Consider the following 16,052-nt stretch of genomic DNA (forward strand, 5'->3'; position numbering starts at 1 on the left):
AGAGATAATGAATGTCATTCAATAGGGAAGATAACATTGAACCATTCCTAGAAAGGGGAAACATGAAAGATGATGTTTAGAACACAACCTATTGGTAGCAAAATAGATATTCTCTGAAATAACCTAAGGGATTGACACATGGAGAAAAAAGCGGACGGAAATATATTACTACTAACACAAACACAAAATAAACACATGTTATAAATTCTCCAAGTCCATTTTATGCACCCTGGAATAACCATCAGCCGCCCATCAAAGCAGACAGTTTCCTTTCATTATTGGAATAACATCCTTTTTTTCCCCCGACTCCACAATAGCTCACGTGTCTGACAAGACTCACTGAATCAGTGCGTACTAAATGTGATAGAAAGCTTTTAGAAAGACAATGTTGATCTTACACAAGAGTGATGTTGGGCTTCCTTCCAACAACAGGCATCAGGGGAAACACTGCCAGCAGCAGGCACAAGAGAGCCCAACTCAGAAATGTTATCTGCAAAGAAAGGGGAAGAAAAAAGTACATATCAGTAGCAACACTGTGGGAGATGATGTACACAAGCAGAATTGACAGAAAAGCAAAATCAATCCAGCAGCTTCTCAGCACAGTGCAGTACGGCAGGCCGAATCTGTGGTGGGGGCGAAAGAAATAACTCGGCTGGATTTTTCCTGTTTGTTAATGTTTTTTTTAATAATTTATGGATGCAACATTAGAATGATTAGGAAGAAGCACCATAAACTAATTTATTTTGACAACAGAATAATCACCATCTAATAACGTTCCATCTATCTATCTATCTATCTATCTATCTATCTATCTAGTGCGTAAAAGCAATGGCGTAGTTGAGGAGCTTGGGGAATAAGTGCGATTTTTACATGGGGCTCCAAGCACTCTGTTGATATGAAGCCTCAAAACCTACCAATAACAGTTTAATTGTCCCAGAGGTGTAATCAGATAGAGGTGTTCATTGCCAGCATAGCACCAATTAAACGCTAATAAAACAGATTAAGAAGGGCCCCCTAATGGGCCCCTCTGGTCTAAGGGGCCCGATGCAGAGGCAATCTCTGCATCCCCTTTTGCTATGCCACTGCGTAATAGTATTAGGAATACAGTATTACAATTTACAAAAAAATATATGATTGCCAAAATAAGCCCTCCTGGTCAGTTTTACATTTACTAAAAAATATAAAAAAATTACATTAACAGTACTTCCTTTACATGGTTAACATAGTGCAGAGATCAGAAAGAAAACATTCAGCATTTGAAGAAAAGCTACAAACGGGGATGAAAAAAAAGGGAGGCAAACGTAGTGATAGGATTTATCTCATGGTGTAAAATGAAGGGGAAATATCTTATTATCTTTCTCAAAGAAAGAAACGTTTCAGATGATATTTTTGCCTGAAGATTTTCTGGTGCATGTTTTACCATTTCATGTCAGGTGTTAAAATTGCTGTAGCTCTTTCACCATGACAAAAAAGCCCTTTAACTGCAAAACGTAACAAAAACAGTTTAAAACAAATTAAAATACAATCCAGACCCCTGTAAGTGGTGCCACACTACACAGAGTGTGTATCTCAGAGGCAAGAGGAATATGTCCCTGACATGCTATCAGATAATGTCAACTTTCACAAGAGTGCAAAAATACTAGATTGTCCATCCGGATTTCGGCAACGCGTGCAGGAGGCCAACACGCATGAACGCATGACATCAGACAGTGCATAGACTGCACTGTCTGATGTTCACACTGCATGCGTTCTGGACCATTGCGGTCCGGGAACGCATGCTGCATGCATTTTTTCACAAAACGCACGGCTGACCCATTCACTTTCATGCTGATGCTGATGCTGATGGCGTGCGTTCGGGCGCATTGTGTTCTGAACGCACGGCCATCTGCGTTTCATGATGTGAACGTAGCCTCCATGAATTTGTAAAATGTTGATGTCCATCAGCAAGTTTTATGTAGATTTCTGCAACTATCTTAACTCTTTCATTGTAGCAGGTTTACCAAAACATGCTTACCTTAGCTTGCGTCCATTGTTTTTTCACCAAAGGCCAACAAGCGAAAGCTATGAGACCAATTGTAAGCACTGAACGATAGAAGAAGCTCAGAACCTAAGCATATGAAGTCACAAAACTCAAATTATTAATAATTTTCGGAGAAAAGACAAAAATATCAAGTGCATATCTACATAACATGGCAGAAATATAAAAGCGATGTGATTAAAAATGGGATCAAGATATTGCCAATAGTAGAATATCGGCAACTTTACCAATATTCTACTATTTTCTGCTATGTATAATAGAATATCTGTAGTTTTACTGATCTTCTACTATCATCATACGTTATCTGATTCTCAAACGAACCTTCCCTGCATCTATGCCAGTAACAGTAACCTCCACCTTACCTACACCTAACACTAACCTCCTTCCATCAATGCCTAACATCCCCCTACCTAAACCTAACACTGCCACCACCACTATGAGTTCCATTACAAAGTAGCAGAATTCCACCACTGCTATTGTTCTCAGGTGCCTCAAGTGCCCAAATTACTGCTGATGGAGTCCCATCTTACAAACTATGAATTGTGGACCAATTTACTGCTTCTGAAATAGATGATTTGCAAAAAATCCTGATCATAAATTATTTAATCAAAACAAGCTTTACGCAACCTGCAGTACTGCAACAGGAATTCAACATGTGACTCCCAGCTATTGGTACACTTCCGGCAATGGCTCTAGTGATCATCAGCTGATGCTGTTTTCATTTTTTTTCCAATGAAAATCATGCCAGAAACATGGTGCTACTCAAGAAGTTGGGGGCATATAAGCATTTTGCAGATGTTTTGGAAAGGGTAGTGGCAAAGCACGTTTCCATCATTGAAGTGCTTGGTGACCTGTTCCTTTGATCACTGACAAAGACCACCATTGCACAATGACCAAAAAGAGATACATTGGCTAGAGACCATATCTGCATTTTGATCATGGACAGACACTCTAACCACAATGAATGCAGATATTGTGACTACGCAGATAAGGCAGACCTATTGTTAACACTGCAGATTTATTTTAGGATTTGTATCAGCTGTAAAGCCCCATACACACACTCAACAGCGGTCTTTTATGCTCCATCTACATGGAGCGTTCCGGCGGCTCGATTAGCCGCCGGATCGACTCTTCCACATCCCCGCGCGTACCCGCCGCATCCCCGCTCGTCCGCTTCGATACACGCTCGTCCCCGCCGGCGTCGATTATCTTCCGGTCTATTCCCCGCTATTGTCCGCTCATGGGGAACGAGTGGGGAATCGGCCGCAGCGAGATCAGACCGGCATCAGCGGCTCGATTGATAAGATACATCGGCACGTGTAGACCCAGCTTAAGGCTCTCACAACTTTTCTTGTGAAACACCTAAACAAATCTCTTGTTATTGTTCAAGCAGCTGATAAGACTGATAAGAAGTCGATCCAAATGTTGAATTGACTTCTTATCAGTCTTATCAGCTGCTTGAACAACAGCAAGATATTTTTTTTAGGTGTTTCACAAGAAAAGTTGTGAGAGCCTAAAACACCGCTGTTGAGTGTGTGCATGGGGCTTAACAAAGAAATGGTTTTTTTTTAAAAAGGTTATGATGCTGTTGCGTATCTTATAGAGCAGAGAGGACATTTTGAGTTCAGGTCCACTTTAAGCAGTTGGTATCAAAAGTTCAAGGGGCAAAGATTGCAGCTTAGAAGATGGACATGAAGCATGGGCTTAAAAAAACGGCCTCACTTTCCAGCTGCTCAAGCACTTGGCATGGGCAATTCCTGCTTATATACTATCATTACTCATTTACCACCCTTATAATAAACACCTACAAATTGTGAGTTTGGATTTTACTCACCAACAGCTCAACTGCAAAGACTATGACAATGATAAATCCCAGCACTCTAACAGTTGAAGCTGTAACAACATATACTCTGAGATGATGAAGAAGCCAAAACCTATATGTAAAAGATATAATACAAAAAAATGTCATTTTTATATATGAAAAAAAGATTTAAATTACTAAAAAAAACATAGTAAAGAAATAATGCAGACTTTAAAAGGTTTGAACAAAGTGCTCGAAAAAAAAAAAAACCTGCTGCAAATAAACATTTACATGACATACCAAGAAATGAAGTTAATATACAGTATTGTGGTTTGAGCAGTCTGACCACTCTGCTCCAGGAAGTCATTTCAGAAGTAAATGAATGTGCCTAAGTGGCATCGTACTTGACAAATACCTGCATAATGCAGGTTATTTTTCCACTGATGCAGGTCAGACACATGTTAATAGTTTGAATTGACCCTTAAGCACTACAATGTATTATCAGGCAGTTTAATCTGGAAAAGCAGCGGAACCATATAGCCTGCAGTGTCTTTTAGCCATTGTCTCAACAATATCAGCAGGCAGAGCTGAGCTAAGCAGAACTACAAGGGTTTGGGTTTGTGCCATGGAAGCTCAATTAGTTAATAAGTCACACATAATACTGCTTTTCCATACAAGTCATTAGGAAGATCACGCACAATGCTCAGGGGATGATGAATAACAACAAAAAAATAATAATCTTTCCCTTATTTCCTAACCATCTCATGCGTACATTATGGGACCCCCATGATAATATCTTTATACTCAGTATCTGTGACTATTTCTAGTTAAATGTATTTCACTTTTAATACTATCTTCATGAGATGTACAAAAAAAACCAACTCTAATCATGTTGCATAAGGGTACATAAAATCAAAAGAAGCGCTATTCTGACATTTACAAGGCAAGTTTAAGGAGTACTCAAAAATGTGATAAACAGAAATATCTCCTAATTCAATCAGTCTGCTGGCTTCCAATGTATTCTGTTGCTATGGAGAGAGTGGAGAGAAGTGACAGAGCAACGTGCAAGAAGCATCACGGAGCCTGTGGCCACTGCTCGACTGGGCATTGGGGGCCACTGTACATGCGCTAGATTCTCAGCGGAGGTAGTAGTTATCAGTCACCCCGGCTTAGTCTCCTGGCTGCCGATGCGATCTGTTGCTATGTGGGGGAGGGGGAGCCAGCGGAGCAGCGACACAAGCAGCATTGCGGAGCATGCAGGGTGAGTAATGAGAACAATGCCATCGGCCACTGCCCAGCTGAGTCGATCCGCAGAGTGTAACGCTTGACAACGCATTGGGGGCCACTGTACACACGCTAGATTCTCACCAGAGGCAATCATTATCAGTCACCCCAACTACGTCTCCTGGCTGCCGATGTACTCTGTTGCTGTGGGGGGGGGGGGGGGGGAGGGGAGCCAATGGAGCAGCGCACAAGCAGCATCAGGGAGCATACAGGGTGAGTAATGAGAACAATGCCATCAGCCACTGCCCAGCTGAGTTGATCCGCTGAGTGCCATGCTTGACAACGCATTGGGGGCCACTGTACATATGCTAAAGTCTTGGCAGAGGTGCTCATTATCAGCCACCCTGGCTAAGTTGAATTTAGCTATGTATGTAGCTTTATTTTCCCCTATCCACCTACTCATAATTATACTGTATAAACACAGATCTCTTTGTTAAGAATTCTTTTACAGCTGTCCTCAATGATGAGATGGAGGAAGATTGCAAAGATGTGGAGTCCGTTTGGGTAAATATTCATGGTGGAAATAAAAGTTGCCAATTGCTTATTGGGGTATGCTAAAGGCCACCTCATATTAATGAAGCTGCATAACTGCGATTACCACAGCAGATTGAAAAAGCTGCCAGTAAAAATGAGGTCATATTTATGGGCGACTTCAACTTTACAGACATTGACTGGGGTATTGAGGCTGCCCATTCTAGTAAAAGCAGCAGATTTCTGGCAGCACTACAGGACAATTACTTGACACAAATGGTAACGGAATCAACTAGGGGGAATGCGTTACTGGATCTGATCATTTCTAATAGACCAGATAATGTATCAAATGTGCAGGTTCAAGAACATTTGGGAAATAGTGATCACAACATGATAACGTTTGATCTGGTGACTGATAGGCCACAGGGCAGTGGGACCACTGAAACTATGAATTTTAAAAAAGCAAAGTTCAATCAACTTAGGCAGGCACTAAGTTTAGTGAACTGGGATAATGTAATACAAGGGAAGGACACTGAAGGGAAATGGCAAGCTTTTAAACCTCTTCTCAATCAATATTGTAGTATGTATATCCCATATGGAAACAAAATGTCTAGGAATAAAAAAAGGCCTCTATGGATGAATAGAAAGGTTAGAGATAAAATGAAGAAGAAAAAGAATGCCTATAATGTCCTAAAACAGTAATGAAACGAGGCTGCACTAAGCAATTACATGGAGTGCAATAAAAATTGTAAAAAATAAATTAGGCTGGCAAAGATCGAAGCTGAAAATCAAATCGCTAGGGATATCAAATCTAACCCCAAAAAGTTTTACAAGTAAATCAACTCTAAAAAAAGAAAGGTTGATTGTATAGGACTCCTAAAGGATGAGGGTGGGAACTCAATGGTGGATGACCAAGGTAAGGCAGAGTTATTATATGCTTTCTTTGCTTCTGTCTTCACAAAGGAAACAGCACTGTTGCAAATTACAGATGCAATAGAGTCTCAATCTTCCAACTGTAATATTAAATACTTAACGCAGGAAGAAGTGAAGGCAAGACTAAATAAATTAAAAACAGACAAGGCACCTGGCCCGGATGGTATGCATCCTCGGGTCCTAAGGGAATTAAGTTCAGTTATTATTATTAATATTATTATTATTTTTAGTATTTATATAGCGCCGACATATTACGCATCGCTGTACAGTGTATATATATATATCTTGTCACTAACTGTCCCTCAAAGGAGCTCACAATCTAATCCCTACCATTGCCATATGTCTATATTATGTAGTGTAAGTACTGTAGTCTAGGGCCAATTTTTAGAGGGAGCCAATTAACTTATCTGTATGTTTTTGGAATGTGGGAGGAAACCGGAGTGCCCGGAGGAAACCCACGCAGACACGGAGAGAACATACAAACTCTTTGCAGATAGTGCCCTGGCTGGGATTCGAACCAGGGACCCAGCGCTGCAAGGCGAGAGAGCTAACCACTACGCCACCGTGCTGCAGTTATAGATAAACCCCTTTATCTTATCTTTTGTGACTCTCGTTCAACTGGCAGAGTCCCAGTGGATTGGCGTACAGCTCACGTTTTCCCATTATTTAAGAAGGGCAAAACATCAGATCCAGGAAATTATAGACCTGTAAGCTTAATATCAGTTGTATGCAAACTATTTGAGGGGTTACTAAGATATACTATACATGACTTCATAGTACAAAACAATCTTATTTCTCAGCATCAACATGGGTTTACTAAAGACAGGTCCTGTTTGACTAACATGCTCAGCTTTTATGAGGTAGTGAACGCTAATGTGGATATTGGCAATGCTGTAGATGTGATATACTTGGACTTTGCAAAGGCCTTCGACACTGTTCCCCACAAAAGTCTGGTGCAAAAGTTGAGGATGCAAGGACTGGGGAAGAGTCTGTGTGCATGGATAGGAAACTGGCTAATGGACAGAAAACAAAGATTTGTGGTCAATGGAACATACTCAAAATGGGAGACTGTTAGCAGTGGGGTCCCACAGGGGTATGTACTGGGTCCAGTGCTCTTTAATTTATTTATTAATGACCTAGTAGATGCAGTAGTGAGCAATGTTGCTATTTGTGCAGATGATACAAAATTGTGCAGAATCATCAACTCTCAGGAAGATAGTGTCATATTGCAACAGGATCTGGATAGGATGGCTATATGGGCACATAAATGGCAGATGAAATTCAATGTTGAAAAATGTAAAGTCATGCATTTTGGTCGTACCAATGGTCTAGCACCATACAGAATAAATGGGATACAGTTGGGGACATCAAACTTGGAGAAGGACATACCGACAACAAGTTAAATAATCGTACTCAATGCCAAGCCGCTGCAGCTAAAGCTATCAAAATTTTGGGATGCATTAAAAGGGAGATAAAAACTCGAGATGCTAGCATAATCTCGCCCCTGTTTAACTCTCTAGTAAGGCCACATCTGGAATATGGAATTCAGTTCTGGGCACCATATTACAAAAAAGATATTGCAGTTTTAGAGCAGGTGCAGAGACGAGCAACAAAATTGATACGTGGGATGGAAGGTCTCACTTACCAAGAAAGGTTAGATAAACTGGGTTTATTTAGTCTAGAGAAAAGACGCCTTAGAGGGGATCTAATTAACATGTATAAATACATCAGAGGGCAATATAATAGCTTGGCGGATGAGCTTTTTGTCCCTAGGCCTTCTCAAAGGACTAGAGGACATGATCTGCGCATGGAGGAAAAATGTTTTAGACATTTAGGAAAGGGTTCTTTACAGTAAGAGTGGATAAGATGTGGAATGCATTGCCACAGGAAGTCGTTATGGCAAACTCTATACCTGCATTTAAAGGGGGCTTAGATGCTTTCCTTGCGTTGAAAGATATCCATGGCTTCAATTACTAGGTAATGCCTAATGATGTTGATCCAGGGATTTTATCTGATTGCCATCTGGAGTCGGGAAGGAATTTTTTTCCCTTTTGAGGCTTATTGGACCATGCCTTGTAAGGGTTTTTTCGCCTTCCTCTGGATCAACAGGGGTATGTGGGGGACGGGCTGGTGTTGTACTTTGTTCTCTGGTTGAACTCGATGGACGTATGTCTTTTTTCAACCAAAATAACTATGTAACTATGTAACAGATTAACAGGACCTCTTCTTTTAATAAGCTGACTCACTGTCTTTTTTGAAAGTTCTTTGAGATATATGTTTATATTATAAGCTGGGTTTCAGAGGACCCCATGAGAGACAATTTACACCAAGATCCTTTTCACACCTGTGTTTTTTCATGCATTGTAAAACACTCCTAGTGCTGCAAATACAAAGTATGGAGAGCTTGTTTCACATTCTCTGGGCAAAGCTGTAATATACTCATCTTGGGTTCATACCTATGCTCTATATTTTCTGCTATAAATGGAAACAAATGCTGGGTGTATACTTTATATGTTAATTAACAAGAGTGTGTGTAATAATTGTACTTTGTACCCCTTTGTGTCAAGGCCCCATTTGCTAGCCTGAAACACCACACCATCACGACAAAGCCTAATTAAACACTGTTCATTACAGAGATGCTAAATCTACTAGGAAGCATTTTAGGACATTGAGTTCAGCCATTTGACTTGTTAATGTGACATACAATTTTTTATTGTATACATACCATGTTTTTACATACAATGTTTTTATTGATTCACTAGAGTCAAGTCTATAGTGCATTACTACTGATTGCTATTTACAATGCAGATTGTCATGAACAGCAAAGTACACTAAATTACATTCAAAACAAAATGACATTACTACAAAGAATCAACGTTTCCCTGAAATGCTTACAATGGCTTAAAAGTCCCCTTAGAAGTTCTCTGACGACAATATTTTGGTGTACTGGAAAGAGTTAAAAACTACACTAAGTTCTAACTAAGTGAAACTTGACTATTCATACAAAATGCCTCATAATGTTTGAAAATATAAAAAATCCCCTTAATTTTGAATCATAATTTGATAAATAGTCAAAAATGTCTTCTTTCATTTCAAAGGAAACTGGAGTTGTGAGCTGAATAAAAAAGGAATCTGATTGAGATCTGATCTTTTTTTCTGAATAGTTTAAACAGCCAAGAAACAGTGAGAGACAGCTTGAGGCAAGGTTTTACTGCAGGAAAGTTCCAAGGGTCATTAGCTTTGCTCTGTTTTATAGCTTAAAAAAAAGTGTTTAGTTTCTAAACTGCAAACATAACAGAATTATGCAATGTTATTGTAATGCTGGGGGGTCATACTTTCTGACCACCCAGTGCAACAAGGCTAAGAACTGGATAATGTAAGAGGTTACACAGGCTGCCCAGAGCAACTGCAGCTCTGGGCTTCCGATTTCGCTACACAATGGCCACGCAGTGCGAAGTTGCGCTGCCTTAGTTCGCACCGTGTTGCCTTAGCGATAGCAAGCATTCAGACAGGTACAAGACAGGACTATAGATTGGAGCGTAACTAGTAGCAACCACAGCTCACAGTCACGTCCACAGAAGCAGAGCAAGCAGGCTAACAACAGTCACCAGCAAGCATCCACCCAGGCAAGACTACAGGATAGAACGTAACTAATAGCAACTGCAGCCTATAGTTACATTCCCAGAAATTAGAGTAGCAGAAATACTACCAGTCACCAACGTGGTGATGGCAGAATCCAAGCTATCTGGATAATGGACTTCACTGACCCACCGTGGATGCAGCGAACATCCATCAAGCATGGAACTAGGCAATGTGTATATATATATATATATATATATATATATATATATATATATATATATATATATATATATATATATATATATATATATATATATATATATATATATATATATATATATATATATAAATAAAATAGGCTACATGCCTCAACCTTCAAGCAAGAAGAAGTATCGCCCTGCCCGCAGGGACGGTCCAAGCAAGAAGGGGCCGGTCCAAGCAAAAGGAAGAAGTAGCGCCCTGCCCCCAGGGGCGGTCCTAGACTTGCCGCTGAGCTGGAGGGGGTAGTGGGCAGGAAGGGGGTATTGGGCACAGCGGCGGGGAGGGGGGTCGGACCCCCCCTCCCTCACCTGGGTTCCCCATCTGCACTTCCCCTCAGCAGCAGCAGCCGCCGCTATTAGTAAGAGGCAGTGGGCTGGGATGACTCACCTCTTCCGCGCTCCAGTGTACGCTCCACTGTCCTCACTTCCTGCAATGCCGTCCACTTACAATACAGTGGGCGGCACTGAAGGAAGTGACGACAGTGGAACGCACGCTGGAACGTGGTCCGACCCCCCTCCCAACCGCTGTGCCCAATACCCCCTTCCTGCCTGCTACCCTCTTATGCGGCGTATGCTACGCCGCGGGTCCGCTAGTACACAATAATAAGAAAAATAACAAACGGCTCAACTAACGGATAAATATATATTAGCAAGTCTGCATATATATTTATCAAGAACTAACTAAAGCACAAGTAGTAAGGTCACATAGAACTACAATAACAGAACTATACACAGTGTTCTCCCCAGGCTCTTTTAGCCGGGTGCTTCCCCCGGCTAGTTTTGGTGAGCACCCGGCTGTCATCGGCTCACCTCCTGCTAAGCTATAAGCACAGTTGCTCACAGAAGCACTGGTCCTGCATTCTTTTATCTCGCCCCACCCGGCTACTTTTTCATGCCACCCGGCTACTATTTTATGCCACCCAGCTGGGAAAAATTTCTTGGGAGAACACTGTATACAGAGTAACAAGGTGCCCAGCAGATCAGCGTACTGACCACTATGACAGGCGGGGTATGAAATGGGAGGCAGACTTTTATGTTGGCATCAGCCAATGGATGCAGGTATGCAAATCTCCACACAGCTGAATGGTAATCACTCAATCCTGAGCTGGCCTGATTACCATTTGCTAGCTGGCTGTGAATGCAAAGGACTCCCATAAAAAATACATGCAGTATTATGTAACAACATGCATGCAGGAAATCCAGGGCTATCTGGCCGCAGCTCAGCTGCAACAAGCAATTGGTGGAATGATGACAGCATCCTGAGCTGCCCAGAACTGCAGAGCGATTGCAAATGACAATGAGACCCATTGCAAATGCACAACCGAATGCAAGCAGATAAGCCAGAACTGTCCATTTGCAGCTCCACTGCAACGGACAGAATACGCTACAGGAGGGATCCTTACAGTACCCCCCTCCTTTAAAGGCGGCTTCCAGATGCCTATAGAAACTGGCATAATTCTCCTGGACCACCCAAACCAGAAAATCAGATGTAAAGTCCAGCAAACTGATCTGACTGATAACTCATGAAGGTCAGGACAGCCCGACAAGACCAAATTCCAGAATCAGGCACACCAAGACTGAACCAATCGGAACCAGAACCTCCAGAACCATGCTCATCAGTACTACAAGCCCCAGTGTAATACCCATCAGAACTGTGATTTTAAGGAAAAAGCCCCCTGAAACTCTCAGAGCGATACCCACCACCTTCCAGGGACTGTCCAAAAATGCCAAAACTTTTAATGCAATGTCCACCGGAACTGTCCTTTCCAACACAGTACCCACTGTCGAACCAGTCCAAGGCACCAGGACAAGTTTCCTCAGAAATCTCCCAGAACACTTTGAAGCTCCATAGAGACCCCAAGAGGTTAGAACGCCCTTTAGGCTCACATGGAGAGCTATCAAGAACCCCTATGGAAACTAGGGCAATTCCAGAGTCAGAGTTACAAGGACAAAAGTCGAGATCAGGGCTTTCAGGGACCAGAACCATCTCTGGGCATGCAGGCAGACTGGCAAAATTAGAACATATCACCACTAAGGAAGCATCTGAGTACGCTGCCACACAAGACACACTTGGGCATTCTGGCACACCGAGCACATCTGGACACAGTGGTACAAGAGAAACTTCTGGGCACGTCAAGGAACTGCGGACCTCAGAGTCAGTCACGATAGGACTGAAACCAGGACTGGGCAGAAAATCATCATGATTAGACTTAACAGCCACTGGACTCTCACTAAAGAATACAGAATCAGACTTAGGGGTCACTGATTCCACCAAGGTTATCAACAAGTCATGTTCAGGGGCATTAACGAGACAGGACAAATCTTCTGATGTATGCACTGAACTAGATAGAGTCTCCACAACTTCCTCTGAACTGGACAGAGACTCATCGCCAACTACACTGGATTGGAGCTCCAAAAGAGCTGCCAAACAAGTCAGTATTGCAGCAACCCCCACTGAACTGGGCAAGACTGAGAAACTCACTGAACAGGAAGGGGACTCTGGAACCTCTGCCACACTGGACAGAGAACCAGAATCTTCCAAGATACTAGGCATGATTCCAGGAACACTCACTAAACAGGACTGAAATTCTGAGACTTCTGTTATTTTTACCAGAGTCAGAATTATCCATGTTACAGGGCAAGACTTCTGAAACATTCAGAGGACAGGGCTGGAGTTCCCTGGCTGCTATAACATCAGACAGGGATTCAAAAAGATTAGCCAAATCAGACTGTGTACAGGGCAAGGCACGCAAAAAAACTTGCTGACGAGGACAATGCTTCAATGGCTTCTGCTTCACTGGACAGAGATTGATCAAGTTTTACTAGAGTGGACTGTAATTCTAAGACAGCTGCTAAATAGGTAAATATTACTGCAACACTAACTGAAGTAAGCAGAGCCTCTGAGTCCTCTGCTAGAGATCCTGAGGCATCCAAAGTACTGGGTGAAGCATAAGACTCTGCGACCTCAGCTTCACTGGACAGGACCACTGAACAGTCCATGTTGCAGGGCAGAACCATGGAAGAACCTGCTGGACAGCATAATGAGTCTGTGACCTGAGCTTCATTGGACAGAACTACTGAGTAATTCATGGTACAGGGCAAATTTACTGGAACATTTTCTGGAAATGTCAATGATTCTGTGATTTCAGGTTTACATAACAGATGCTCTGAACCATTCGCGGAACTAGAGCAAAGTGTGGAAACAGAAGTATCATAACACAGAGTTTGTGAATCTGAACCACAGTTCTTCAACTGTTGAGTTGGAAAATTCAGATGCTGGGGTTCTAAGGCTACCAGACATGATTGCTGAGACTCAGGAACTGATGCAGTGCATCCATTGGTGTCTGCTGGATCATATGCTTTGCAGGATGCAGAAAACAAATCAGTAGGAATTTGTTTGTATTTTTTCGCAAAAACGTTTTGTGATCAATTTAACAGATTCCAGGGGGTCATCAAAAACCTCCTCGTTTTCCTCAGCAACTTCCTCAGCCCAGGTTCTCATCTTGCTATCAAGCAGGTATAAAATAATAAACCTGGACTGCTGAAATGTTGTAGCTGATCTAAAGAAAGAATGTGAATTCAAAATTTTGCAATTCTGCAAGAAATTCAAAAAAAAATTATTGCCACCATTGAAAGAAAGGGGGAGAACCGAGAGCCCAATATGGTGTAGTATGTTAATGAGGTGATGTCTGATGCAAACACACACAATGGTTATACTCACAAGAACGGGTCGCCTCCAAGGCAACCACTGGATAAGCAGGCGGGGAGAATTGTAACCTGACCCCGCTCAGGGTTAAGAAGTCGCTCTCTGTAGATAGAAGGAAATGGGGATACACCCCTCCACCAAGGGTGGACTAAACAGTTATGTGGTATAACAACAGAGGCGCCAAGTAGGGTAAAATTAGTTAAAATTGTTAAAAAGGGGAAAGTGGGTGGACTCACCTCCCTTCTGAAAAAATGGCCAGACAACAGGCAGGTTACTTCAAGTTTAAAGTAACATTTATTATGAGCTCCAAAAGTGCAACGCGTTTCACGGGTAACAGTCCCGCTTCTTCAGGCAAACAATTTTTGGAGGGAGCAAAGTCGGGTCAAGAGCCAGATATAGCACCTCTGTCAGAACTTTACAGAGTAACAAGGTGCCCAGCAGATCAGCGTTCTGGCCACTATGACGGGCAGAGTATGAAATGGGAGGCAAACTTTTGTGTTGGCATCAGCCAATGGATGCAGGTATGCAAATCTCCAAACAGCTGAATGGTAATCACTCAATCCTGAGCTGGCATGATTACCATTTGCTAGCTGGCTGTGAATGCAAAGGACTTCCATAAGAAATACATGCAGTATTATGTAACAACATGCATGCAGGAAATCCAGGGCTATCTGGCCGCAGCTCTGCTGCAACAAGCAATTGGTGGAATGATAACAGTATCCTGAGCTGCCCAGAACTGCAGAGCGATTGCAAATGACAATGAGACCCATTGCAAATGCACAACCGAATGCAAGCAGATAAGCCAGAACTGTCCGTTTGCAGCTCCACTGCAACGGACAGAATACGCTACAAGAGGGATCCTTACAGTTATAAGACTCTTTTCTTTGCTACTAATATTCTATTATCCACTTTGCCGCCCAGGTACAGTATATCTACGCCCCTCTTAACTTCATTTCCCCGCCCTGGGTGTAGTTATAAGCACCCCTGCCGCTATCGCCGTTGTCCAAGCTCCCGCTCGCTTGTGCACACGCTCCCACGCTCATGCACGACGACGCCCACTCGCCTAGAGATCAATGAACGGGAAAACTGTTCCCGTTCGTTGATCTAAGTCCCCGCAGCAATGATCGGCTGCTTCTATGAGAAGCTGCGCGATTATTGTGAAAAAAAAGTTCCCCAGCCTCACTGAACTTCCTGTAAGCGTACTTACTACTCTTACAGGGCCATTTACAAAAAATTACTGTGGCCATCTTGTGACCAAAAAGTAAAACTACAGTCATAAGCATTTTTCATATACAAATACATAGCTTTACATTATAAATTAACTCATTATCTCCCACACTCCCCAATTGTTACCAATTTTTTTTGTAATAAAAAAAAAATTACAATAAAAAAAAAACATAATTACCTTAGGGACTGAACTCTTTAACTATTTATATCAAGAGGGTATAACACTGCTACTTTATGAATTATGGGCTTGTAATTAGGGATGGATGTAAAACTGAAAAAAATGCACCTTTATTTCCAAATAAAATATTGGCGCCTAACATTGTGTTAGGGACATAATTTAAACTGTGTAATAACCAGGACAAATGGGCAAATAAATTACATGGATTTTAATTACAGTAGCATGAATTATTTAAAAACTATAATGGCCGAAAACTGAAAAATAATGATTTGTTTTCCAAATGTTTTCCTATAATTCTTGGCATAATGTCCCACCTAAAGAAAGCCTAAATGGTGGTGAAAAAAAACAAGATATAGTTCATTTCATTGTGATAAGTAATGATAAAGTTTTAGGCAAATGGATGGAAGGAGAGCAGAAAGGTGAAAATTGCTCGAATGCTGAAGGGGTAAAACCCCTCAGTTGTGAAGTGGTTAATTATCCATACTACACATACTATTCATTATATCATAAGTTTATTTTTGTTACAGTGTCCGTTTAAGAAGGACATTCTCTTAAGAAAGATATTTCTTTTC

At 41.8% G+C, this 16,052-nt stretch overlaps 1 protein-coding gene across 4 annotated transcripts in view; it reads right to left on the reverse strand.

Annotated features, from left to right (window-relative positions):
• PIGN (phosphatidylinositol glycan anchor biosynthesis class N) overlaps positions 1-16,052 on the reverse strand; it is a 385,079-nt gene that overhangs the window by 138,777 nt on the left and 230,250 nt on the right. For all 4 annotated transcript variants that reach the window (XM_068236754.1, XM_068236755.1, XM_068236753.1 and 1 more), the window contains exons 16-18: positions 3,873-3,972; positions 2,015-2,107; positions 399-490 (exon numbers count right to left, since the gene is read on the reverse strand). In XM_068236754.1, the coding sequence (XP_068092855.1) occupies positions 399-490; positions 2,015-2,107; positions 3,873-3,972 (285 nt within the window). The remainder of the gene's footprint in view (positions 1-398; positions 491-2,014; positions 2,108-3,872; positions 3,973-16,052) is intronic.

This window comes from Hyperolius riggenbachi, chromosome 5, assembly GCF_040937935.1.
Source record: "Hyperolius riggenbachi isolate aHypRig1 chromosome 5, aHypRig1.pri, whole genome shotgun sequence".
Lineage (NCBI taxonomy): Eukaryota > Metazoa > Chordata > Amphibia > Anura > Hyperoliidae > Hyperolius > Hyperolius riggenbachi.